Source organism: Ornithorhynchus anatinus, chromosome 5 (genome assembly GCF_004115215.2).
Source record: "Ornithorhynchus anatinus isolate Pmale09 chromosome 5, mOrnAna1.pri.v4, whole genome shotgun sequence".
NCBI classification, from domain to species: Eukaryota; Metazoa; Chordata; class Mammalia; order Monotremata; family Ornithorhynchidae; genus Ornithorhynchus; species Ornithorhynchus anatinus.
The window spans coordinates 336,744-363,100 of NC_041732.1; the positions used below are offsets into that span (position 1 = coordinate 336,744).

The window sequence follows — 26,357 nt, forward strand, 5'->3', positions numbered from 1 at the left end:
TCGGGGGTCGGGAGCCCCGGGGCGCGGGCCGGGGGCGGCGGAGAGGAAGAGGCGGCGGGGCGGGCGGAAGCCGCCGCCCTGATAAGGCCCCGGCTCCCGCCCCGCACCCTGGTCCCGCAGCGGCCGCCCCTCCGCCATGCGGCGAAGCCCGGGGGTCCTCCTGGCGGGGTTGGCGCTGCTCCTGCCCGGGGGGGCCGCCTCCGGCTCCCGCTCCGGCCACTGCGGCCGCCTCGAGTTCTACGCCCCGCGGGCCCGTTGCTGTCACCTCTGCCAACACTACTTCTCGCACTTCCCCCGCCAGGGTGAGCGGGGCCGGGGGGGGGGGGGGGGGGGCGGGGGGGGGGGGGGGAGCCCGGGTCGGCGGGCTCGGGCGCAGCCCCCCCTCCTGCCGCCCCCCAGGCCTTGAGTTTGCCCCCAACTGCGGGGTTCGCGACGACGGCGGCAGGGAGGAGGCCCCGCTGGCAGCCTGCAAGCCCGGCTACGAAAACCCGGACGGGGACGCGCTGTGCCACCGGATCGGAGAGCCCCGCGCCCGCGGGCCCCCCGCGCTGCCTCGGGGCAGGCGGGCCCGGCTCTGCGCACCCCCGCAGGTTCCCATCCAGACCCCTGCCCCCCCAACCCTCCTCACCCCCAAAGCAGCCCCCGGCCCTCTCCAATCTCCGCCTCAAGCAGAAGTCTCCCCCCGCCTCTAAGGCTGTCCCCGAGCCCCTGCTCCTCCCTCCTCCGCCCCTCTGCACAACGCTCAGTCCTCGTTCCGGCGTCCGACGCTTCGGCCGGGAGTGACCCCTGTCCTCCGCTCCGCCTAACTCCCTCTCCCGACCCCATCTCCTGCGGGAGGCCTTCCCTGCCTCATCCCTCATCTCCTTGACACCCCCTCGGCGTCACCGCAGGCCACGGGTTTCCCTCCCTCCTCCTCTCACCCATCCTAGCCCACCCCGTGGCACTTTGGCACGTCTTGACCCTCTTGTTGCTTTCTCCTACCCGCGAGCTTACTTTAAGAGTCCGTCTTCCAGTTTCTCGAAGGTAGAGACTGGGGTCTACTAGCACTATACTTTTCCGAGCGCTTGGCACATGTTCTGTGACACAGTAGGCACTCAATACATACGACCGGACTGATTGGGGCACCTCCACCACCCTGACTCTCCACACTGCCCCCAGACTTCCGGAACCCCGGTGACCAGGACAGCCAGAACTGAAACTGCGGCCCACGGCCCCACCCCTGTCCCCGGGGGGCCGACGCTGGAGAAGTCCCATCGGGAAGAAGAGGAGGAGAAGGAGGAAGACCTAAGTAAGGAACCCCGAAGCCACCCCGCCCCTGCATCCCCCTCCCCGACGAGACACCCCTTCCCCGCAGGCAGCGTGGCCGGGTACGTGCTGGCCGCTTCCCTGGTGCTCGGGAGCACCGTGGCACTGCTGCTGCTGCTCCACGCCTGGAGGCTCCGAGGCCAGGGTAAGTACCACCCCTGCCCGGACCCCTACACGGCCCCGCCCCCTGACCCCAATCCCCCTCACCCTCCTCCAGCCTCCTCCTCCCCCGCAGCGCCCGGCCAACCGGGCCCCACTGAGGAGTGGGTGCTGAAGCCAGCAGAGCCCACGGTCCTGCGTGCGGGCGGTGCCGGCGTCGAGCCCAGCGCGCCGCCATCCCACCCGGGCGTCGGACCTCCTTCGCCCCCCATCGCTCGGCCCCCACTGGCCGCTCTGCCCCTGTCGCGGCTGCTGGACCAGCTGGAGGTGCTAGAGGAGCTGGTGCTGCTGCTGGACCCGGAGCCGGGCCCGGGGGGCGGGGGCAGCGCGTGGGGCACAACACGGCACCTGGCAGCCCGCTACGGGCTCCCCGCCCCCTGGGTCACCTTCGTCTACTCGCTGCGGCCAGCCCGCTCCCCCCTGCGCGCCCTGCTCGAGACTGTAGTCGCCCGAGACCCCGCAGCCCACCTGGGCCAGCTGGCCGCCCACCTGGAGGCCCTGGGCCGGGGGGACGCGCTGCGGGCGCTGGCACGGCTGGCCTGGGGGGGGGTCGCTGGGGAGGAAGGGGCGGGGGGAGCACGCCGCCGAGCCGGGTCCAAATATGGGGGCTTTATTTTCGGCCACGGGGCCCCTTAAATAAAAAAGTGCATAGAAAAGAACAGGCTTAGAAACCTTTGTACAGATATCTACAGGTGGGGGCCAGGGAGGGGGGAGGCGGGAGCCCCTGCACCTGGGGGGGTTTCCGGGGGTTGACCTGGCATGTGTGTGTGTGTGTGTGCGTGCGTGTGTGTAAGGGTCGCCGGGTCGGGGTCCGGGGTGGAGCAGGCTCAGTTGAGAAAGCGTCGGCAGCGCTTGGTGCCACAGTTGCAGGGCAGCTTGTTGCTGGCGTCCTCGATGGGGAACTTGTAGTCGTAGGTGAGCTCCTCCCCGCGCAGGATGCGGCGCAGCGCGAAGATGACGATGTGCTTCTGGCCCTCCACGTGGATCACGCGGGAGTAGCAGTTGGGCTCGCACGAGTGGTTGATGAAGCGGGCCGCGTTGCCGTGCATGGTGCATCCACCACGTCGAAGTCGTCCATGCGGAACATGTAGCAGCCGATGCCCTGGGGGCGGGCGGGAGTAATAATAACGATGCTTGCGCCATTAGGGGCCGAGCACCGTTTTAACCGCCAGGGTAGATGTGAGTTACTAAGGTCGGACATGGTCCCCGTCCCCACACTGGAGTCACGCTCTTATCCCCATCTGACGGAGGAGGTAACGGAGAGAGGCAAGGAGCAGCGAAGTGGCTTGCCCGAGGTCACACGGCAGACACGTGGCGGAGCCGCGATTAGAACCCAAGCCCTTCTGACTCCCAGGCCCGTACTCTATCCACTAAGCCACGAGGCTTGCAAACACACACTGGGACAGGAGCTGGGCACCAGGGGAATGCTTACCCGTCAACCTTGGGGGGAGCCTGTCCTCCCTGTAGACATTAACTCCTAGGGGGTCACACTGGGTCCAAGGAAGGGGGTCACCCGGGGTCTCGGGGGACGGGCCACTAGGGGTGCCAGGGAAGGTGTCTCACGCATTCTCAGCCTCCGCGACCCCCACCTTGCCATCATAGAACTTCTCGCGCTTGTCGGTGAGCACGGAGCGGATGACGATGCCCGAGTACTCGATGACCATCTCGCCTGCGTCGATGTTGCGCTTGCAGAAAAGTCCGCGCCCGTGGATGGCCGACCTGAGGGGGCGGGGGCTCCCGGTCAGCCGGGGGACCTGGCTAGGACCCCGGGAGAGGCGGTGCTTCTGGCCCCCTCTTCCGCTCCCCCCTCCCAGCCCCGCTCCGCCCCCAACCTGTAGACCCCCACGGCCTCCTTGGACGTCTTCTTCAAGTGACGGAAGCGCATGGCCATGGGCAGCTCCAGGCTGGTGGCGCGTCTGCGGGTACAAGGTGGGGGGGACGGGACGGTGGAGACGAGGAAGTCAGGCCAGGGGGACATGACGGGGAGAGGGGAGAGGGGAGAGGGGTGGGGATGGGAGAGTCGACAACGGGACAGGGAGAGGGGATGCGGGAACAAGGGACAGGCCAAGAGACAGGGGAGTCAGGCCAGACCCGAGCAAGCATGTAGCGGCCGGGGCCCAGGCCTCGGGGGGGGTCGGGAGACCCTCAGGCCCATCCTGTGGTCCTGGTGTCCGGGGGCTTGGGCCGGCTGGCTGTACCTGGTGGATTTCAGCTGCACCTCATCCTCCTCCTCATCGCAGGCCACCCCCTCTGGCAGCACGCGGTGCTGAGACGCCAGGAAGTTGAACATGTCGAAGGTGCATTTCCTAGGGGGAACTCGGGCTCAGCCTGGCACCCAGTCGCCCCCGAGGCCCCGCCGCCCCCGGGTGCCCCGCCGCATCCACCGGTCCCTCACCGTAGGTAGACCTCGGCCCGCGCCGCGCCCCGGGGGTTGAGGGGCAGCTCCTCCTGGTCCTCCCCGCGCTGGTGGTAGCGGAACTTGTAGCGGGGGCAGCGCTGGGCGCCGGGCAGCTGCTCTGCCAGGAAGACGACTGCGTCGTGGTGGATCCCCAGCAGGCGGGCCCCGCTCATGCCTGGGGGTGGGCGGGCAGGGGTCAGAGGCAGGCGGGGGGGACGGGGGCCCGGGGAGACCTGGAGCCCTCGCAGACGCCCCGCGCCCCCTCCCCACTCACCGCTGAAACTGAGGTGTCTGAGCCGGGCGTGGCCCCGTGCCTCCTGCACTTTGTCGATCAGCGTGCGCCAGGCACCTGGGGAGAAAGTGCGCTCGGACCTCTTTCCCCGGTCCGCTGGCGACCGGCGTGGGATGAGACCCATTGGTTCGGGTCCCCCGCACCCGGTTTCTTGACACCTGTCAGTTTTGAGCAAGGGTTTGCTCAGCCCCCGTCCCCCTTCGCTGAGCGGCCCCCGCCTTCACCTTCCAGGCTCTCAGCGGTGATGCTGAAGCCATCGTCGCTGCTGATCTCAAAGCGCAGGTGGGGGCCGGGCCTCCGCGGCCCCACGTTCTCCTTGTCCTCGGGGGACAGGGGCTCCTCCTCAGAGCTGGAAACCTCTCCTGCGGGGGGTGGAGGGGATGGGCTTGGGACACGAGATCTTCCAGAAAGGGCAGGGGGGAGATCGGGCCCCCCAATCCCTCCCGGGGGGGTGGCAGGGTGGGGTGGGGGAGTGTGGCACCAAGGATCCGTACCTGAGAAACGAGGCCACTGGGGCTCCAGCAGGGCATCCAGGGAGATGTCTGCCGCCAGTGGTGGTGGTGGTGGGGACGGTTGGGGGCTGGAGTCCGGCAGGGGCAGCAGCGGAGGGGATGACCTGGGACTGAGGAGGAGAGGTCGGTCAGCGGGCGGTTGAAAGGGGTCAGTAAGGCTGGGGCGGGGAGGGCAGGGCAAGCGGCTCACCTCGGGCCCTCACCCCCAGCGAGCCCCTCCGACTCCCCGGCCGGGATATCGAGGTCCAGGACGGCCCGCACGGTGGGGGTCTTCATCCGCACGTGGCCTGGCCTGGGAGAGGGCAGAGGGGGGTGAGCGGGCATAGGGCCGACCCCTCCTCTTTCCCCCGACCCCCCAGCCTGGGAGCACCCCCAGTACCCGGCGCCGTCGTCGTCCGTGGGTTCCGGGTCGCCGTCCAGACGCGGGGCCTTGGCAGGGGGTGGGGTTGTAGGTCGGGGCGAGTGGCCAGCGAAGGTCGACACCCTCTTGGTGCGGGTGGCTGGGCGCGGGGGCTGGAGGCGTCGCTCAGCAGGAACGTGAGGGGCGCGGGCAGGGAGGCGGCGGGGGGCACGCAGGGGCGGGGGCAGGGGGTGGCGGCGGGGGTCCCGGAGGCGCACCAAAACCATCACGGGCAGCACATGAGCGGCAGGCCCATGGGGCGGGGGCGTGGCGGGGGTGCCGGCCGCGGGAGCGCGGGCGGCCTCCGCCCTGCGGCGCCGGGGGCTCCGCCCCTCCACGGCACCTTGACGAACACCTGGCCCAGCTTGTTGACGAGGATGACCTTGGAGGCGGCGGGCCTGGGGCGGCTCGGGCCGGAGGGCCCAGGCTCAGCACCCGCACGCCGGGGGTGCGGGCAGCCAGGCGAACGTCCGCGGGGGCTCGGCGGGGGCTGGCGGGCCGGGCTGGTCGCCGTTGGCCAGCAGGGCGGGGCGCGGGGGGCCGGCGGGGCGGGGTCTGGTCGGGCCCGCCCCCTCCCCAGCCCCCAGGTTCTTGAGCACAAAAGTCGACGATGTCGGAGGGCAGGTCCTCGGGGGGACGGGCCTCCTCGCCTCCGCTGCCCCCCGGCCCCGTGGGGGCACGACCCTGGTCCCGGGGCTGCCGGGCGGCTTCGGCCTCGCTGTCCGTGCCATCGTCCACCCCGTCCAGCTGCTCGATGCGGGGTGGGCCGGGGGACGGGATCGGGCCGGCTATGCCGGGCACCACGGTCGGGGGGAAGTGGACGTAGCGCGGCGGCGAGGCGGCCGGCTCCTCCTCCTCCGAGCTATCTCCCGGGGCGGCCCCCCGGACGCCCCCCGCCCCCTCCGCCTCGATCTCCTCCTCCTGGAAAGGCTCGGAGCCCAGCAGGCTGGCGGCAAAGTCCAGGTCGGCCGCGCTGAGGCCAGGCACCACGTCCATGTCCTCCAGGTCGGGACCCAGGTCCTCAGGTGGCGGCGACGGGGACGGGGCAGGGGGGGACGGGGACGGCCCCGCTGAGGTAGGCGTCAGGGCCACGGCGGCCGAGGTAGGAGCGGGTGGGGGTGAGAGGGGGGAGGGCGGGAGAGGGGGGTGCGCCCTGAGCTGGAGAGGGGGAGGTCGGGAGTTGGGGGGCGGGGAGGGGGCCCGCCGTGATGGCCGCGGGGCCAGGGGGCTGGGGCGGCGGGAGCGGCGGGAGGGGGCCGGGAAGTCGGGGTCCCCCACGGTGGGGATGTGGTGGGTCAGCGATGAGGGGCTCCCTGCAGTGGGGAGGAGGAGACCCCATCAGTTTGGATCCAAGAACCCCCACCACCCCTCCCTCCGATCCTTCCTGCTAACCCGGCACCTCCGTTCCTCCCCCTGCCCGCAACTCACCAGGCGAGGGGAGAGGCCGCGAGGAGGCCCCCGCCGGCGGCCGGCGTGAGGGCGAGAAGTTGGGCACTTTGATGCGGGCACCGGACACCGGCCGGGCTGGAGGGGGGACGCCGGCTGGGCCCGGGGGCGGCAGGGGGCCCGGGTTCTGGGCCGGTGAGTGGCGCTCGGAGGCCGGGGGGTTGGCGGGCTCTGACTGCGGGGGTGAGTCCAGCCTCAGCGGCCCTGCAACGGCAGCCACTATCCCTCAGTCAGAGGCCTGTCGCCGCCACAGCGCGTGTGAGACTGAACGTGAGGGGACGAGAGCCTGGGAGAGTGTGTGACTGTGTACCAGAATGGGGTGGTGTGTCTGCATGTGTGTGCACCAGGGACTGTGAGAGTGTGAGATTGAGTGTGTGCAGGAGTGGGGGCGGGGGGGGAGGGGGGACACAGCCAGGGGTCGGGAGGGGATGGCAGGGAAACGTTACCAGCAGGGAGCGGGGGCCCGTGGGCGATGGTCCGGTTATCCTCGGCCACCCCTAGGTGGTCAGTTTCATCCCGCGGCCCCCGGGGCCGGTACTCGAGGACGCGACAGCGATACCAGCAGCGACGCCGGGCGTCCACCGTGCTCCAGTACAGGCGGGAACACCTGTAGGGGAAGAGAGAGGGACAGACAGTGGGGACCTAGCCCCCTCTCCCCTGCCTGCCACCCCCGCCTGCCACCGGCCGGTCGGCCCCGCGGGACTCACTGGTATCCGACAGGGAAGAGGCGTCCTTCGCAGTCGGAGAGGTCGGACAGCGTGCCCAGGGAGTCGATGCGGATGGAGCCTGGTCGGGCGGGGTCGGGGGGGTGTTTGTTGGTAGAGCCCCCTTCCAGGCCTGAGGCTCTGTCTCCCAGAAGCCCCTGGAGGCACCCTCCACCCGCCCCCCCACCGTGGGGTCTTCCAAGGCCTCACCGATGAGGATGTTGATGACGTCGGGCTCCAGCCCCGTCAGGAACTTGCGTTTAAAGCTGATCCCCTCAAAGTCCACGTAGACCCGGCGCAGGACGTCAAACCCGTCAGGAGTTACGATCTCCTGGGGGGGCGGGGGAGGGGGGCGGGGTCCAGAGGGGAAGGTGTGGTTGGGGTTGGCAGAGGCGGAGAGTGTTGGGGGTGGCTGGGCAGGTCAGGAGGAGGAGGTGGCGGCTGATGGGGATGGAAGAGAGGGGAGAGGAGAGAAGGGAGGGAGGAGGAATGGGGGAGGGGGAGGAGGAATGGGGGAGGGGGAGGAGGAATGGGGGAGGGGGAAGAGGAGGGAGGGGAGAGAGGAGAGAGGGGACGGGAAAGAAGACAGGAGGAGCAAGAGGTGAGGGGGAAGAAGAGGGGAGGGAGGCCACAGAGGAGAGTAGGGGAAGGAGGAAAAAGGGAGGGAGGGAGGGGAGAAAATGTTGGGGGGGGGGGTGGCACGCACCTTGCCGTCCAGTAGCTCGGTATGTTTCTGGCAGAAGACCTTCTTGTCGTCCTGGAAGACGCAGCAGCTGGCGCGGGCGCACATGAAGTGGAAGTTGCTGAGGCAGGACGAGAGGCAGCAGCCCACGGTGGCCCCGGGCCGCAGACACAGCTCGCAGCGCTGCCAGGGGCACGGACACAGCCCCATCAGGAGACGGAGGGCGGGCGGCCCCGCCCCTCCGCTCCTCCGTCCCCACCCCTCCGCTTCTCCACCCCGCCCCCTCCACCCGCCCCCCGCTGACCATCTGGCGGCCGCGGGCCACGGCAGCGTGCACGTTTTTGAGCGAGCCGTCGTTCTCCTCAAACACCTCGGCCGACCAGATGGCGCAATTGACGTGGGTCCACTCGTTCTGGCCGATGTACAGCAGCCGCCCGGCCTCCTGGGCCGCCCCCGGGGGGGGTGGGAGTGAGGGGGCACGCGTCAGGAAAGCTGCCCCCGGCACGAGGCGGGAACGGGGCAGAGGAGAGGGGCCGTCGGGCCGGCCACTGAGATCCCGGGGCGGCCGAGATGGGCGACCCAAGGGACAGGAGGGGGGCCGCCGGGCCCACAGGGTAGGCAGAGTGAGCAGCTGGAGGTGGGAGAGGAGAGGGCAGGGGACAGGACCCATGGGGCCCAAGGCCAACCTGGGGTGGCCGAGAGGGGCGGGGACAGGGCAGCACGGCCCATGCGGAGGGGGGCGTTACCTTGGAGTCAGCGTCACCCTGCTTTAGACAGAGTGCGCACTGCCGGGGGTCCTCGAGGTGGGGAGCGGTCTCTTTGGATGGCAGGGCTGGAGGGGGAAGGGAAGAGTCAGACCCTCGGGCCCCCTGGGGTGCCCCTGCCTCCCCCTCCCCTCGGCCGGCCCGGCCCCAGTGGCGGCTACCTGGCACAGGGATGCCCCCAGGGGGCTGCCCGGACTCGGGGGTTTCCGGCTCCTGCTGTCTCCACTGGGCGTAGATGTGATCGGTGGACGGGGGCAGCACGGCATTGGGGAGGACCCCGCTGGCATGAGGGGCAGAGTGGGTGAGTGGGGGTGACCGGAGGGGTCCCCTTTCCCGCCCTGTGGGAGCCCCTACCGGCCGAGCCCCCCACCCCTGCCCCGAGTGCCCCCGCAGCTCACTTGGGCAGAGTGCTGTTACGTCTCCAGTACTTGGGGTCGTGGCCGTCAAACCAGCAGAACGCCGACTCCAGGAGCTGGGTGGGGATGGCGGGGAGGAGAGGAGAGAAGACCGGCGTACCGAGGTCAAGAGGCCCCAAGGCCCGGGGAGCAAGCAGAGGGCTAGGTAGGGATGGGTAGATGGGACACAGATGACCAGATCTGGGGGTGGGGCGGGTGAGAGGAAGGATGGATGGAGGAGATGGGGACGGATGGACGGACGGACCTTGATGAGCAGCCCCTTGGCCTGGCTCCCCGCCCGGCGCTCGGTCGCATCCCCCTCCTCTATATGGCGCAGCAGGATGCCCACCACGTCCTCGGTGAAGCTGTGCTGTGGGTGGAGGTGGGCGGGTCAGAGGGCCCCTAAGAACCAGGAGCCTCCCTCCCCGCCGTCGGCCCCACTCTGGGCCCCCGTCGCCCCCATCCCTCCCGGCATCCCCGTCACCCTCCCTCACCACGGAGCTGTAGTGACCGTCCTCGAACAGCTGGCTGACCGCCCGCAGGTCACATGGCCGCCGATGCGCAGGCTGCTGGGAGCCGGCTGCTCCGCACTGCAACGGTCCCGGGACGGGGTCTGGTGGGGAGGGGGTCCCTTCACCCCCAACCCCAGCCCGCCCCACCCTCTCCAGGGATTGAGGCAGCAACTCAACTGCACCATACTCTCCCATGCGCTTAGTACAGTGCTCTGCACGCAGTAAGGATGCAATAGATGCCACTGATTGACCGACTGAGGAACATCAGCCCCACCCAGGCTGGAATTCCCCTCCCAGAGCCCAGACTGAACCTCCCCGCCGGCCCCTTACCTGGGAGCACTGAAGGAGAGGGCCGGCCAACTTGGCTCCCAGCAGCCCCTGCAGCACCTGGCGCAGACCCCCCCGCAGGGCCCCATCCAGCGCCTCCCGCCACCGGGGGGGCACGGTCCCCGTGCAGGGACCGCAGGTGTACAGCACCGAGTCCGGCAGCCCCGAAAGGATCTCGTAGCCCTCGTCTGCGGTGGGGGGGGGCGCGGGGAGAGATGGAGAGGGAATAAGGGCTGTGGCTGTTGAGTCCGTTTCCCGCCGCGCTCCCCCGCCCTGCTCTGGGGCTCCGCGGCCCAGGGCTGTCACCCACCTGAGAGCCCCTCGCACTTGGCATGCACCCAATGGTCACACTGGGCACATTGCATCATCTTGCTGTCATAGTCACTGTCCTCATAGCAGCGTGTGCAGATCGGGCAGAAGTTCCCTGGGGCGAGAGCCAGGCGGGAGGTGGTCATGCAGGAGCCGGATTGGGGGCCGGAGTGGGGGGTGGTGGCGGTTCGGGGGAAGGGTGACGGACCCATGAAGATCAGGTCCGGATCGTCGTTCGCTCCCTCCCTCCCTCCCTCCTCCCTAACCCACGGCTCAGGTGCCCACCCCGCCCACCTCCTTCCCAGCCCCCACCCACCTTTCTCGAAGAGCTGCGTGCAGGTAGGACACAGGCTCAGGTCTCCCTGCCACTCGCTGTCCCAGTTGCGCCCAGGGGCCGCCCCACAGCTCTTGCAGCGCACGCAGGCTGAGCAGATCTGGGCCGGGGATGGGGACATGTCAGGGGGGCCCCGGGGGACGGGGGGATGGGGGAGACGGATGGGGGACAGGCTCGAGGGATCGGGGATGGGGAGGCGTCGCTGGTGCCCGGGGTGGGGGGGCGGGGCTGAGGGCCAAGGCAGGGAGGGGGAGGCTGGCAAAGGTCAGGGGTGAGGGCTCGGCTCTCACCCAGTGTTGCCGTCGGCGGGCAGCCCGCGTTGGGTAGCTGGGCCCCAGACAGGCAGGGTGGTAGGCGTGGCGACAGCGCTCACACTCCAGGAGGTGCTGGGGATAGAGGGTGGAGGGGGAGACCGGACGGGGACCGGTGTCGGGATCGGCACCTGGCTTCAGTTCCCCGCGCTCCCCCCAACCCGGACCCAGCGCTCCCCCCCGCCGGGGCCTCCCGGTCCCCTCCCCGCTCCGGAGCCCAGCCAGCGGGCCCACCTTGGTGCTGCGACCCTTGCGCCCGCAGACGTGGCAGAACTTGCAGCGTCGACAGCACCAGGCGTCGTGGTGCTGGGGCGCCGGCCGCTCCCCCTCCTCCAGGCAGAACGGATGGAACGGGTCACAGCACACCTGACAGAACACCAACTGCGGGCCCGTCCACGGCACCGGGTCAGAGGGCGCGGCCAACGGCCGGGGCAGATACGACACGTGGGGCTCGGGGCTCAGATTGGGAAACGTGGGGTTCAGTGTGGGGGGGAAGGGAGACACATGGGGGTCAGAGGGTGGGGTCCTTGGGGGGATACCTGGGGGGCCAGAGGCAGGGCCCAGGGGGTTGCTCGGTCACGTCTGGGCCCCCGGGGATCGGCAGGAGGCCCCAGGGTCAGGGTTGGGACCATAGGGGCCAGCCGGGGGTGGGTATTACAGATTGGGTTCCTGGGGCGGGGCGCCCCTGGGTAAGGTTCGGGGACCACACGGAGATCGGCTGGGAAGGCACCAGCGGTAAGTTCTGGTCATTTCCACTGGCTGCCTCCACTTTCCCTCTTCCAACTCCCTCCTCAACTCTCGGCAGTGCGGCTTCTGCCCGGCCCTGCCCCTGGGTCATCTACCACCTCCTTCTGACAGATCCATCCGACTCTCCTCCGTCCCGGTGGCCGGGGACCTCTCTCTCGGCAGCCTTCGATGCCGTGGGCCACCCCCTTCTCTGGAAAACGCTACCTGGCTAGCCTCGGCTTCCCTGACACTATCCTCTCCCAGTTCTTCTCCTGCCTCTGCGGACACTCATTCTCCGTCTCCGTAAGGATCATTCAATCCACCGATCTATAGAATTTGAACGCCGACTGTGCGCGGAGCACGGCATTAAGTGCTTGGAAGGGTACGACTCAGCAGACTCGGTAGACGTGTTCCCTGCCCCCAAGGAGTTTATACCCCGGACTGAGCTTTCTCTTGGGGCAAATGATCCGGGCAGCAGACGAAGAAAAGACTGAAGTGGGGAGAGACAGGAGGAAGAGAAATCAGCGAGGAGGACGACGGCAGTAGTCAAGGCGAGAAAGGATAAGGGCTCGGGTCATCGTAGTAGCAGTTTGGATGGAGAGGAGAGGGCGGATCCTAAGGACGCTGTGAAGATAGAACCGACGGGATTTGGTGACAGATTGAATATGTGGGTTGAGTGAGAGAGATGAATGGAGGACCACGCCAAGGTTACGGGGAGGACGGTGGCGTCGTCCGCAGTGAGTGACGGAAAGGTCAGGGGGAGGATGGGGTTTGGGCCGGAAGAGGAGGGGTTCTGTTTTGGACGCGTTTAGCATGAGGTGGCGGAGGGACATCCAAGTAGAGATGTCCTGAAGGCAGGAGAACAGACGAGACTGAAAAGGAAGGAGGGCCGTCTAGGAATCATCCGCACAGAGAGAGGGTAGCCAAAGGTGGGAATCTTCAGGGGAGTGGGTGAGGGTGGAGAATACAAGGGGTCTTAAAACAACAGGCTCCGCCTCCTCCACCCCCCTAGCTGGGTGGGGGTGGCCCTCCAGGTTCGGTTCTGGCTCACCTTCTCTCCTCCTCCGACACCCACCCCCTCGGAGAACTCATTCGCTCCCGGGGCTTCAACTCGCGCCTCAACGCAGACGAGCCCCAGATCGCCTCTCCTCGTCTCAGGCCTCAACCTTGGCACTCTCCTTGACTCTTCTCTCTCGGCCAACAACCACATTCCGTAAGTCATCAGATCCTATGAGTTCTTTCTTCACAAGGCCTCCAGAATCCGTCCCTTTCCGTTCCAACTGCTACCACGCCGGCCCGGGCACTATCTCACCTCGACTGAGGCGTGAGCCTCCTTGCCGACCTCCCTGCCACCGGCCTCTCCTCTCTCCAATCCACACTGCGTTCCGTCGCCTGGATCGTTTTCCTAAAACATCGCTCTCCGCACATCTCCCCGCGCCTGGAAATCCTCCGACGGCCAGCCGCTCTCTTCCGCACCAAGCAGAAACTCAAGACTGCCGACTCTAAGCCACTCCATCAGCTCTCTCTCCCCGGCCTATCCTCGCTCCCGTTCCGCTCCACACCAGATGGCACACCTCGGTCCTCTCGGGCCAACCTGCTTACCGGGCCTCATTCTCACCACTCCCACCGTCGACTGCTTGCTCACATCCTCCCCTCTGCCTGGAATTCCCTCACAATTAAACATCGGACCGGGCGCCACCCTCCCTGTGTTCGAAGAGGTCACGGAGTGGGGTGGGGTGGGGAACAGGGATCACAGACCGGGGAGTCCCAGGAGCAACAGGAACCCCAAGAATGACGGGATCGGGGCAAGGGGCTCTCTGGCCAAGGAACCTCAGGGACAAAGGCATCACGGACAGGGGGCTCTCGGACCAAGAAACCCCAGGGACAAGGGAATCACAGGGAAAGTGGGACATGGAGATTTTGAGGGACGAGGTGGGGAGGGGGCTGCCCGGTGGGCAGGGGTCCTGACCTCGTGCAGTCCTTTGCTGGCGCAGAGCAGGCAGACGAGGGGGGGGGCCACCGGGCACAGAGGTGAGCACGCTCAATCCACCCATCAGCCACACGTTCTCCAGGTCACAGTCCTCCTGGGGGACAGGGAAGGGGGTCGGTGAGACCGCTGGACTCCCCCCAGCCCCGCTCCGCCCCGTCCTTCCCAACAGGCCCCTCTCTCACCTTGAAATCAACCCGTACGCGGTGAACGCCGTCTGGTGACTTCTGCTTCCCTGCCCAGCCGTTGGGGAAGGAGGGAAATGGGCCAGCAGCTGCAGCATCCTGGGGGAGGGAGGTGTTTGGTGGGTGGCATTGAGGTGGAGGGTGTCCATCAGACGGGCTCTGGGGTCCGTGGGGCAGGGTTTCGGGGGTGCGAGGGGAGAGGGTCTCACCTTCTCGGAACGCCGCCGAGCCTTGAGCTGCACCACAGGCTGCAGCGTGACCTTCCGGGGGCGGCTGGGCTCCTCCGCGGGCTCTGGCAGGGCCATCTCTGTTAGAGGGGATCAGGTCTGCCACCCTGCCCGCTGCCGCGCCCACCGCCACATCCATCCCCGCATCCTTCACTTCCTCTGTCAGTGCGCTGGTCAGCATGTCTGTCACCACATCCATAACTGCATCTAGCTCTGTGCCTATCACCTCATCTGTCACCGTGTCTAGCGCTGCGTCCATCACCTGATCCATCATCACGCCGCGTCCTATCACCACACCCGTCACCACGTCCGTCGTCTCGTCCGTCCAGGCCACCGCCACCCGCCAACTCGTCCACCACTACTGCGGCCACCACCGCGCGCCTGTCTCCTCTGCGTCCGTGCCCATCGTTGTGTCTACAGACGCACCCGTCACCATACCCATCCCCTCCCGTGACCGAGTCTACCGCCGTGCCGGGACCGCTTCCGTCACCGCGTGCCTCACCACGTCTATCACCGTGCCCATGACCTCTTCCGTCACTGCACCCACCAGTTCACCTGTCACACCGCATCCACTTCATCCGTCGCACCGAGCCCACCACTTCACCTGTCTCCCCACGCCTGTCATTTCGCCTTTCACACTGCACCCACCGCTTCATCTGTCACACCACGCCCATCACTCCGCCCGCACCCTCGATGCTCAGTGACCCGGTGCCCCTCACCCAATTCCCGGGCGGCTCGGCGGCGGGGAGGGGCCGGCGGAGCCTCTGACTCTGAATCCTCAGAGTCCTCGAAGATGTCGTACGACGGCCGCTGCTTGACACAGCGCCGGGCAGACTTGCGCTGTAGCAGTAGGGGGTCGTGGTCCTCGGGGCCGGTGTGGAGGGCGGCCGTAGCCTCGTCCCGGCCCCCGCTGCTCCGCCGCAGGGCAGGGGGCCCTGGGGACGTCTCTGGAGATTCATCCGAGTCCCAGGGCAGCAGCGGTTTCACCAAGGTGCGGCCTGTGAGAAGGGGGCGATGATCATTCTCACCCCCACGCCCCTGATGATCCAGCGCCGCTGAGCCTCCGCCACAGGTCACCCCCCCGCGGCTCCCGCCCCCCCGCCCCGATCCAGCGACCTTTCTTCGCCAGCCGCTCCATCTTCCTGGCCTCAATCTTATCGCACTTCCGGTACCTGGGCAGGCAGAGCCAGAAGCATCAATGCAGGGACCGGGGGGGGGGGGGGGGGGCTGAGTTTACTTATTTCTACTAATGCCTGTCTCCCTCCCCAAACTGCCGTCTTGTTGTGGGCAGGGAATGTGTCCATTTATTGTTGTACGGTGCTCTCCCAAGCGCTTAGTACAGTATTCTGCACAAAGTTAAGTCCTCAGTAAATACAACTAAGTGAATAAATGAGTGAACGGGGAGAGGGGGAGGCCAGGAGATGGTCCAGGAGCTAAGCACACCCTACAGCTGCCTCTCTGGCTTCAGGAGAGCAGTTCAGGACTCCTTCTCCCCCCCGGACTGCATCTGTATGTACCTAGGTGTGTGTGTGTGTGCACAGGTGCACGCTGCCTGGCCACCAAATTACCAGCCCGCATGCCCCAGCCTACTCCTCTTCTTCCTCTTCCTCCTAGCGCAGTCTGAGTCTCCGGGGCCTCTAGTCTGCACCGCCGGCCCCCATCCCCATCCCGCCACCGCCCCTGGCTCACACGCAGCACTGCTTCTTGGTGTTGGGACCCCCAAACTTAGGCTTGTCCAGGCAGTTGGCGCAGGCCCCGCAGTCCTGCAGTCGCAGGCAGCCCTTGCAGCGCCCACACCGTGCCATGCGCATCTTCTTGCCCCCGTGGGAGCTCAGGGAGCGGCAGGGGGCAGTGGCCAGGGCCCCTACCCCCCCGGGGGCTGTGCCGCAACCCGCGGGCTCCGCCTTCAGCCGCTGCTGACGCATCGCCGATCGCTCTGTCTCTGAGGCCGAGGAGGTATCTGGGGGTGGGGGGGAGAACGGACGGATGTCGGGAAAGGTTGTCACCCAGCAGAGTCGACCGGGTTTTGCTGCCCCCCTGCCCCGACCCTCCCCACCCCACCACCAGGGCCTCACCCTCTGCGGTGGCCTGCAAGTACCCACTCCCTGGACCCCTCCCCAGCCCCGGCCAGGTTGCGTTCCCCGCCCCCGGTTGCGGGCCTCACCCTCTGCAGCGGCCAGGTCGTGCCGCTCCCGCAGGGGCAAGGCGCTGAGCCGCGGGACATCCTCCGGCACCATGGCCCGCGCCTGGCCCAGAGCCACCGCCGCGTGCCGACACACGTGCTTGATTCGGGGACCCTGCACAGGGGACTCGGGGCCCTGCATGGGGTCGGGGGTCAGGGAGAGAGACGGACCGGTCAAGGGACGTGGAGGGGGCACCCCCCGCACCCTTTCATCCGGCCGCCACGCCCCATACCGCGCTTCTCTCCTTCTTGGTGTCCGTCGGCTCCTCCTCCAGCTTCACAGGGCTCTGGCCCGGAGACCCCTCGGCCTCCTCTGGCTTCACGCCTGGACTCGGCTGAGGAGGACAGTGGGGGTCGGGGGGACAGGGATGGGGGTGGTGTCGGAGGGAGGCAGCGGACCCACGCGCAAAAGCACACACCCTTGGGGCTCGGCTGGATCGGGGGGCCTCGCTGGGACAGGCGTGAGAACACAGAACCGTCTCCTCACCGGCAGAGGTGTGGCCTTGTTGTGGTGCTGCTGCTGTTGTTGCTGCTGTTGGTCAATCTTAAACAACTGCACCTTAGCCTTCTTGAGGAGACTGAACATCTTCTCCTCGACCCCAGAAAGCGCTGGTGGGCCGGCGGCCCCCTCCCCTTCTCTGGGCCCCAGGTCTGAGGGGGGGCCCGGGCCCGGGGAGCCCGGCGGGGCGGAGGCTTCGGCCTTGGCGGAGGCAAAGCGTGGCAGGCTCAGGTGATTGGTGCGGCCGCCGGGGCGGGCCGGGGTCTCGGGTTCCGCGGGGGGCGGGACCTCGGCGGGTGGGGGCGGGGGTGGCTGTGGGGGTGGGGGTGGCTGGGGCTCCGGCTCCGGCCCCTCGGGGGCCACAGCCAGCGACTCGTAGATCTTCAGGTGGGCCTCGCTGGGGGTGAACTGTGGCGCCCGCAGGAGCGGGGGTCTCCGGGCCGGGGGGCCGGGGGCTGGGGCGGGCGTCGGGTCGGGGCTGGGCGAGGTCCAGCGGAAGGTGGGCTCCCGGAGGATCGAGCGTCTCTTCTCGGGGAGTGGGGCCGGTGGAGGCGGCGGGAGGAGGGCCGGCGGGGAGAGGGGCATCGGCGGTGGGGATGCGGCTGTGGGAGGGGGAGGAGGCGACCCGGGAGCCTCTGGGGGTTCTGGGGGCTCGGGGGCGGGAGTGGGGGGAGGAGGGGGAGGAGGAGGAGGAGGAGGAGGAGGAGGAAGAGGAGTAGGAGGGCGAGGAGGAGGAGGAGGAGGAGGCGGCTGCTCCACCTCGGTCCGGGAGGGCCGGGCCGGCTCCTCGTCCATGAAGCGGCGGGGGGTCTTGATGAGGCGGGAGGAGCGGGCGCTGACCACAGGCATGATGAACTGGCGAATGTTTTTCAGGAATGTGCCCGACTTTGGGGAGGGGGCTGGGCTCTCCTCGGAGGGTCCCACAGCGGGGGGGCCCGGTGGCGGGGGCCGGGGAGGGGAGACGCCGTCGGGCCCGGCCCGGGCCGCCTCTCGCTCGGCGCGCTGGCTAGGGGTCAGGGGGGGGCGTCCCCTCTTGCGGCAGGATGGGGCGGGGCTGCCGGCCGGCGGAGGCGTCGCCGGGCCTTGGGCCGCAGGGTCGGCGGAGTCCTGGGCCTCGGGCGGGGCCCGCTCCTCTTTCTCCGCCGGCCCCCGGGGCCTTCCCGGCTGCGGCTGCCCCCGCCGAGGCCGCCCCCAGCGCTCCCAGCGTCCGGCCGGGCCCCTCCCGGGGGAGGCGGCCCCGCGCCCGCCCCGCCCACGCCGGCCGCCGCGCCCTCGCCCGCGCCCACGCCCGCGCTCGGGGGCCGTGCTCCTCTTCCCCTTCTTGGCCTTAGAGACAAACTTGAGCAGCAGGGGGATGCGGCCTCGGCCCCCACCCCGCCCACCCCGGCCGCCCCGCCGGCCGTGGCCGGACGCCTCCCCGCCTCGCCGCTGGGGACTGGGGCTGGGGCTGGGCACGGCGCTGGAGGCGGGGCTGGGCACGGGGCTCGGGGAGGAGCTGGGCGCCGGGCTGCGGGCGGGGCTGGGCACCCTCCTCTGGCGTTTCCAGCCTCTGGCCCTGCGCTTCCGGGGGGCCGTGGGTGTCGGGGTTTCCGTCGCCGGGGTGGCTGCCGGAGGCGGGACTCCCGGCGGCTTCTTCTTGAAGGAGCCCGGGGGCCGGCCGCGGGGCCGGCGAGCAGGTGGGGGCTGTTGGGGGGCTCGGCCGCGGGGGGCCGGGGGGTCCTGCCCTCGGCGCAGCAGTTCTGCCAGGGCCTGCACCATCCGTTCCTTCCCGGCCTCTCCCCGCCGCCGCCCCGGGGGCTTGGCAGGAGGGGGTGGGGGCGGGGGCGGTGGAGGGGCAGAGGCCACCTCTCCCAGCTGGCCGGGCGGGGGTGTGCTCCTGCGCTTGTGGCCTCCACGGCCTTTTGGGCTCCGGCCTGCGGGAAGACGGGTGGGCACTGAGTCAGGGGGAGCTCGCGGGGGTCGGGACCTCGGCCGCCACACCCGCCCCTCACTCACCTCGCTGGGACCGGAGTGCTGAGCGCAAGGAACTGGGGGGCTCATCCTCTTCTGAGTGGAACCCCTGAAACTCTTCCTAAGGAGGAACGGATGGTGGGGGTGGGAAGTCCGCACAATCCGCTCCTCTGGTGCTAACCTTCTCACTGCGCCTCCATCTCGCCTATCCCGCCGCCGACCCCTCGCCCATGTCCTATCTCTGGCCTGGAGATGATTACTCTCCCCTCCTTCAAAGCCTTATCGAAGATGTATTTCCTCCCAAAGGCCTTCCCTGACAAAGCCCCCCTTTTCTCTTCTCCCACTCCCTTCCGCATCGCCCTGATGTGCACCCTTTATTCCCCCCCACCCCGCTCCCAGCCACACAAAAATTAATCCCCTACCTCTCATTTACTCATTTACCTTGCCACCTGTCTCCCGGCCTAGACTGTAAGCTCGTTGTGGGTAGTGCCTGCTTTCCATCGTATTGTACTCTCCCTAACACTCAGTACAGCGCTCTAGTCACAGTCAGCACTCAATAAATACAACTGAATGAACGAATGGGGGGGGGGGGGGGGAGTGTGTCAACTTGTTTGTCAGAGGTCAGGCAGGCTCTGGCCGGCCCTCGCTCTGGGCTGGCACGAGCCACCCGGCGGGCCTTGAGGCTTCCAGCTGTCACGGCAGCCTCAGGGGCTCGGCTGGGGTTCAGCGGGGGGGGGAACGGTGCTTTTGGGGGGGGGGTGGAGTTGGAGGCGAGGAGCGCTCCCCGCCCGCCCTCTGTTCACACTGTCACTGCAACGGGGAGATGGCCCAGCCGGCTCCAGGCCCACAATGGAGGTGACGTCCCTACGCTCGGACCCCTCTGCTCCTGCCCCCTGGGCTCTTCCCGCCACTCCAGGCCATCCCCGCCCATCCTGCCCCTGCGCTCCAGCCCGCTCTCCTCACTGATCCTGCCCTTGAACTCCCCACGCTGCTCCCCTCACTGATCCTGCCCTTGAACTCCCCACGCTCCTGCCTGCTCTTCCTCCTGCTCCTTGCTCCTGCCCCCGTGCTCCCTGTGCTCCTACCCCCGTGCTCCCTGTGCTCCTGCCCCGTGCTCCCTGCGCTCCTACCCCCGTGCTCCCTGTGCTCCTGCCCCGTGCTCCCTGCGCTCCCACCTCCGAGCTTCCCACTGCTCCTTCCCGCTCTGGGTCTGCCCCAACCAGTATCTGTGGCTCAGCAGAGGGCCGAGCCCCAGCCGGGCCCCGGAGGTGTGGCTCGGGACTTCCATTTCCTCCTAACCTGCCCCCCTGACGTGGCGCCCCCCGTGCTCACCTCTCCCCGCGCCCCCAACCCTAGACTCCCGCCTCCTCCTAACCCAGACCCCTCAAACCCCCAGGCTCCTGTCCACCCCATTACCTCCCCACTTCCTCCTTACCCAGCCCCGACATCCCCTCGAGCTTACTCTGGCCCCCCGACATTCCCCCTACCCGGTCCCGTCCAGCCCATCGCCTCCCAAACCCCTGCTCCCTCCTACTCCGGCCAGCTGACGCCACCCCCAGGGTCCTGCCCATCCAACCACCTCTCCACCCCAGGTTCGTCCTAACACAGCTCCCCGATACCCCCCGGCTCCCGCCCACCCCATCGCCGCCCCACCCTCAACCCTCCCCTTCTTCCTCACCCGGCCTCCTGACCTTGCCCCCCCCCCCAGACCCCTACCCCCACTACACCTCCCACTTCCTAACCCGTCCCCCTGACACCGTCTCAGGCTCTCGTCCATCTCACCGTTTTCCCACCCTAATCCCCTGCTTCCTCCTAACCCGGGCCCGACCACCGTCGTCGGACTCCTGCCGGCCCCTCGCCTCTCCACCCGAGATCCCCACTTCCTCTTACCCGGGTCCCCTGACGTCCCCCACCCCCCGGGCCCCTGTCCGTCCCATCGTCTCCCCACCAGAGAGGCCCGTTTCCTCCTGGCCGGGCCCTGTGACACCACCCTCCCGTTCCCGCCCGCCCCATCACCTCTCCACTGGAGCCGCCCGATTCCTTCCTATGCAGCCCCCTGACCCCTCCGGGCTACCCCCCGCCCCATCGCCTCTCCCGCCAGACCCCCGCTCCCCCCTAATACGAGCCCCCTGACAGCCTCGGGCTCCCGCCCACCCCATCAGCTCCCCACCCTAAAGCCCCACTTCCTCCTAGCCCGGCCCCCTCCTCGCCCCACGGCCTCCGCCCCTCGGCCCGTTCCCGGACCCCCCTCCCCGGTCCCCCCAAGCTCTCCTCGGGGCCCCTCGCTCTCCGCCCCCTGTGTAGCCTCGGCGCCCCTCCCCGACCTTCCCACGGTGTCCGCGGCCCCCCCGGATCCCCTCGCAGCTCGGCCGGCATCCTCGGAGCCCCCCGGTCCTCCACCCTCCCCGAGATGTCCTCCTCCTCCTGCTCCTCCTCCGCACGCCGGCTGCCTCCCCCTGAGCGTCCCCCCAAGACGCTCCCGGTTGGGCCCCGCTCGGTCCGGTCCGGCTGCTCGGCCCTGGTCTGCTGAGCTCGGCCCGGGCCTGCACGGCTCGGCTCGGCTCGGCTCGGCTCGGCCCGGTCCGGTCCTGCTGCTCTGCTCTGCTCTGCTCTGCTCTGGTCTGGTCTGCTGGGCCGGGCCGGGCCGGGCCGGGCCGGGCCGCGGTCAGGACCGGTCCGTTCGGCGCGGCCGGGCCCTGCGCTCACCTCCTCGTCGTCATCGTCGTCCTCGTCCTCATCGTCGTCGGCCTCTCCGCCTCCGCCCGCCGGGTCCGGGTCCGGGTCGGAGCCCGGCCCCCGGCCCCGGCCGCGGCCTCGACCCCGGCCCCGGCCTCGACCCCGGCCGCGGCCCCGGCCCCGGCGCGCCCCGTTCCACAGGCGGCGGAGGCGGCGCAGGCCCCGGCGGAGGCCCAGCAGGCGGCGCAGGGCCGTGTCCTCCCCGGGCGGCGGCGGCGGCGGCGGCGGCGGCGGCGGCGGGTGCTGCTGCTGCTGCTGCTGCTGCCCCTGCTGCTGCTGCTGCCCCTGCCCCTGCTGCTGCTGCTGCTCCGCCGCCGCCCCCGCCCCGCCCCGCCGCAGCGCCACCCGGGCCCGCTCCGCGCCGCCGCCGCCGCCGCCCCGGCCGCCCCGCCCGCCACCCCCGCCGGGACCCCGCGGGCGGCCCGGGAAGCGGCCCCGCGCCGAGCCAGGCCCCGGGCAACCGCCGCCGCCGCCGCCCGCCGCCGCCGCCGCCATCTTGGCACCGTGAGAGGGCCGGGGAGGCGGGGGGAGGGGCGGCCCGGCCGCGGCCGCGGGGGCGGGGGCGAGGGAGAGAGGGAGGGAGGGCGGGCGGGGGGGAGGGGAAGGGAGGGGGGGGCGCCCACCACAATAACAAGCGCCACAGCGCCCCGCCCCGGCCGGCGGGAGGCGCTGCGCCCGCCCGTCCGTCCCCCCCCTCCCCTCCCCTCCCCTCGCCGCGGGGCACCACGGGAGATGGAGTCCGCCCGCCCGCCCGCCCCGCCCCGCCGGGCCCACCCCAGCCGACCGCAGAACTACAACTCCCAGGAGGCGGCTGGGCTGCGGGGAAAGCGGGACGACGTCGGGGGAGGGGGACGAGCGCGGGGGCACTCGAGGAGGACGAAGGAGGCGCGGGGGGGAGGGGGGGGAGGGGAAGGGAGGCGGAGGGAGAGAGACCGAGCGGGGCGGGGGCGCGCGGCCGGACAGCAGCTCGTGGGCCGCCGGGACTTGGAGTCCAGACGCCTCGCCGTGGAGTCCTGCGATGGGGGCGAGGGCGCCGACTACCACTTCCACAGCGAGGCCCGGGGGAGGGGCCGGGGCGCGCAGTCCGCTGGGAGTTATAGTTCTCCCTCGCCGCTGACTCCATTGTCCCGGCCGCGGCACCGCCGGGACCGCGAACTACAACTCCCAGGGGGGCGGAGGGGGCACGTGGCATCGGGAAGGGGGAAGTGACTCCTCACGGCCCGGGCCAGGGGGAGTGTCTATTAATATACACTGCGAGGGGAAGGGGGCGTCTAGGAGACTCTTCCAGCGCGGGGCGGGGGGAGCGCCGGGAGGTGTCGGCGTTGTCCAGCCGCCATCGTCTTCGGGGGGCGGGGAGTTCTCCGGGGGGGGGGGAGGGGAAAGAGCCGGCGAGCTAGCGCGCCTGCGCGCGGGCCGCGGCGCCGTCTGGGAGTTGAAGTCCCGGGCCTGGTCCAGGTGGGGAGACGTGGGCGGGAACTACGCGCTGCTGGAGCGCTGGCCACGTGACGTCCCGCGAGGCGGGAGAAGCGCGAGGGGAAGCTGGCCGCCGCGCCCCGCGGCATGCTGGGAGATGTAGTTCGGGGCCTCCGGAAGTCCCGCAGGCCCTCAGCCACTCTGCGGGGCGGGGTGCGGATCCTGCGGGGACGGCCCGGCGCCCGCGCTACCGAAAGAATCCCCCCCCCCGCCTGCAGAAGTCCCGTGCTGTGGGACCCATACACCCGTCATTCGTACCCAAGAAGTGCTCACCGGGTGCAGCGAAGCCTGGCACGGAGCCCTCGGGAGAAGGCAGCAGTGATAATGATAGCATTTGTGAAGCGATTATAATAATAATGTTGGTATTTGTTAAGCGCTTACTATGTGCAGAGCACTGTTCTAAGCGCCGGGGGAGGTCCAGGGGAATCAGGTTGTCCCACGTGGGGCTTCACAGCCTTCATCCCCATTTTACGGATGAGGGAACTGAGGCACAGAGAAGTTAAGTGACTTGCCCACAGTCACACAGCTGACAAGATTACTAAACTCGTCCTCCAGACTGTAAGTCCGAGGGCAGGGAATATGTCTTTTAATTGTCGCTTTGTACTCTCCCAAGGGCTTACTACTGCACACCGTGCTCGGTAAATACGGTTGAATGAAGAATGAATACGGGCCAGGCACTGTACTGAGCACCGGGGTAGATCCAAGATAATGGGGTCAGGCACAGTCCCCATCCCACAAAGGGCATACAGATTACAGATGAGATAACAGAGGCACCGAGGAGTGAAGTGATTTGCCCAGTGTCACACCGCATGTAAGTGGCAGAGCTGGGATTAGAACTCAGGTCCTTCTGACTCTCGAACCCGTGCTCTTTCCCCTAGGCCAAGCTGCTTCTCTGTAGAGTACTCTCTTACAGTACAGTTAGTAGAACTTAGCTCTGCCCTCAAACAGTCTGCAGTCTAGTGGGGGACAAGGGCCCCAAGATAAATTACAAACAGTAGTAACCATCACCAACAGCATTTATTAAGTACTTACTGTGTCCAGAACACTGTACTAAATGCCTGGGAGAGTACAATACAATAGAGTCGGCAGGCACAATCTCCACCTACCATGAGCTTACAACGTAGAGCAGTGTGAGGTTCCGAGGCACTGGCAAAAGCGTATGGACGAACACTCCGGGGGGTTTAGGTGGCAAACCTCTGAAGTGGCAGGTGGGAAAGAGTAGCGTGGGGACATGAGATCTTAATTGGTGAAAGTCTCCTGCAGGAGATGAGCACCGTGTAGTGGATAGAGCACAGGCCTGAGTCAGAAGGTCATGAGTTCTAATCCTGGCTCTGCCACTTGTCTGCTGTGTGACCTTGGGCAAGTCACTTCACTTCTCTGGGCCTCATTTACCTCATCTGTAAAGTGGGGAGTGATACTGTGAGTCCCATGTGGGACAGGGAGTGGGTCCATCCCGATTTGCTTATATTCACTCAATAGTATTTATTGAGCGCTTACTATGTGCAGAGCACTGCACTAAGCGCTTGGAATGTATAAATCGGCAACAGATAGAGACAGTCCCTGCCCTTTGACAGGCTTACAGTCTAATCGGGGGAGACAGGCAGACAAGAACAATGGCAATCAATAGAGTCAAGGGGAAGAACATCTCATAAAAACCATGGCAACTAAATAGAATCAGGGTGATGTACATCTCATTAAACAAAATAAACAAAATAAATAGGGTGATAAAGATAGATCCACCCCAGCGCTTACTACAGTGCATGGCACATGGTAAGAGCTTAACAAATACCACTATTATTATTAATAATAATCTCAGAAGGGTTTTGAAGATGAAGAGACTAGTGGTCGGTTAGATCTCGGGTCTGTGGCATAGTGGATAGAGCACAGGCCTGGGAGTCAGAAGGTCATGGGTTCTAATCCCCGTTCTGCCACCTGTCTGCTCTGTGACCTTGGACAAGTCACTTCACTTCTCTGGGCCTCAGCTACCTCACCTGTAAACTGTGAGCACTATGTGGGTTAGGAACTGTGTCCAACCAATTTGCTTGTATCCATCCCAGCGCTTAGTACCGTGCCTGACACCACATAGTAAGCGCTTAACAAATGCCACAGTTATCATCATTTTTAGGGGAGGAAGTTCCAGGCAGGGGGAAGGGTGTAAATGTGGGCAGGAGAGATGAGAACAAGGTCTAGTGAACAGGTTAGTTTGAGAAGAATGAAGTGTGAGAGCGGGAAAAGAGGTGATTGATAGGTCGGGGGGACAATTCATTCATTCATTCATTCATTCAATAGTATTATTGAGCGCTTACTATGTGCAGAGCACTGTACTAAGCACTTGGAATGAACAAATCGGCAACAGATAGAGACAGTCCCTGCCGTTTGACGGGCTTACGGTCTAATTGGGGGAGACGGACAGACAAGAACAATGGCAATAAATAGAGTCAAGGGGAAGAACATCTCGTAAAAACAATGGCAACTAAATAGAATCGAGGCGATGTACAGTTCATTAACAAATAGGGTAATGGAAATATATACAGTTGAGCGGACGAGTACAGTGCTGTGGGGATGGGAAGGGAGAGGTGGAGGAGCAGAGGGAAAAGGGGAAAAAGAGGGTTTAGCTGTGGAGAGGTAAAGGGGGGGTGGCAGAGGGAGTAGAGGGAGAAGAGGAGCTCAGTCTGGGAAGGCCTCTTGGAGGAGGTGAGTTTTAAGTAGGGTTTTGAAGAGGGGAAGAGAATCAGTTGGTCACAGTCCGTGTCCTACATGGGACTGACAATCTTAATCCCTATTTTACAGATGAGGTAACTGAAGCCTAGAGAAGTGAAGTGACCTGCCCAAGGTTATACAGCATACAAGTGGCAGAGCTGGACTTAGAACCCAGGTCCTCCTGAATCCCAGGCCCAGGCTCTAAACCCTTGGCCATGCTACTCCTATCCACCCCGTGTCATCCTGGGCCTTGCTTGTGCCTCCATTCATTCATTCATTCATTCATTCATTCATTCATTCATTACTGACTGTCACACTGGTCCCACTCTTCTCCCTCCCCAGAGCTCCCTCCCACTTCCAAAGCCCCATCCCTCCCCACCTCCAAAGCCTCCTCCTCCTCCTCCACGTAACCCCGCGGCCCCCTCTTCCCTCACGTTCCAGCCCGGGTCACCCCTCTCCCTCTCCAACCCAAATCTGTGTTCCTGCCCTATATATTGCTGTTTTATTCATTGCTTAAATACTTAATAGGCAAGAAACAGGTCTGTTATATTGTTGAGTTGTATCCTCCCAAGTGTTTAGTACAGGGCTCTGCCCACAGTAAGCGCTCAATAAATACAGTTAATACAGTGTTCTGCCCATGTTAAATGCACAATAAATATCACTGATTGGTCAATTGCTTCCTTTTGCTTTTACCAGTTACCACTTTGCTCTTCTTTGTTTAGCTCTGCCTGGTTTGGATGCTGGCTCTGCTGATCTTCTCCATTAGAGCAAAAGCTCCTTGAGGGCAAGGTCTGGGCATCTGTTGCGTGTTGTATGTCTACTAACCCTCCTTTATTCTCCCA

General features: G+C 67.0%; 2 protein-coding genes across 2 annotated transcripts; one reads left to right on the forward strand and one right to left on the reverse strand.

The window, feature by feature from the left end:
• The first annotated feature begins 136 nt into the window (after positions 1 to 136).
• Positions 137 to 2,120, forward strand: IGFLR1 (IGF like family receptor 1). Its single transcript, XM_029064924.2, has 4 exons — positions 137 to 302; positions 400 to 590; positions 1,159 to 1,450; positions 1,523 to 2,120. Exons 1-4 carry the CDS (start codon positions 137 to 139, stop codon positions 2,098 to 2,100), a joined length of 1,227 nt encoding a protein of 408 aa, XP_028920757.1. The 3' UTR covers positions 2,101 to 2,120.
• On the reverse strand, positions 2,059 to 21,837 carry KMT2B (lysine methyltransferase 2B). The gene is given in 45 exon segments (XM_029064933.1): positions 2,059 to 2,518; positions 2,521 to 2,566; positions 3,054 to 3,183; positions 3,297 to 3,380; positions 3,663 to 3,770; positions 3,860 to 4,037; positions 4,137 to 4,211; positions 4,379 to 4,516; positions 4,649 to 4,776; positions 4,857 to 4,958; positions 5,046 to 5,242; positions 5,347 to 5,481; positions 5,484 to 5,518; positions 5,521 to 5,668; positions 5,670 to 6,379; positions 6,495 to 6,716; positions 6,959 to 7,119; positions 7,220 to 7,298; positions 7,427 to 7,547; positions 7,923 to 8,081; positions 8,203 to 8,340; positions 8,645 to 8,730; positions 8,824 to 8,942; positions 9,061 to 9,134; positions 9,323 to 9,427; positions 9,552 to 9,647; positions 9,900 to 10,084; positions 10,207 to 10,320; positions 10,522 to 10,639; positions 10,830 to 10,925; positions 11,085 to 11,231; positions 13,546 to 13,590; positions 13,592 to 13,660; positions 13,749 to 13,847; positions 13,958 to 14,055; positions 14,695 to 14,973; positions 15,092 to 15,147; positions 15,665 to 15,935; positions 16,140 to 16,293; positions 16,391 to 16,492; positions 16,645 to 17,289; positions 17,416 to 18,569; positions 18,652 to 18,727; positions 21,313 to 21,416; positions 21,753 to 21,837. Coding segments are annotated over 45 exon segments (7,698 nt in total). The 3' UTR covers positions 2,059 to 2,291.
• Between the last annotated feature and the right edge of the window lie 4,520 nt (positions 21,838 to 26,357).

Excerpts from the sequence above, each read along its gene's own strand:
- IGFLR1 (XM_029064924.2), top strand. The coding sequence starts at position 137 with ATGCGGCGAAGCCCGGGGGTCCTCCTGGCGGGGTTGGCGCTGCTCCTG. Across the intron at positions 303-399 it reads CTCGCACTTCCCCCGCCAGG|GCCTTGAGTTTGCCCCCAAC; the intron begins GTGAGCGGGGCC and ends GCCGCCCCCCAG. Across the intron at positions 591-1,158 it reads GGCTCTGCGCACCCCCGCAG|ACTTCCGGAACCCCGGTGAC; the intron begins GTTCCCATCCAG and ends CACTGCCCCCAG.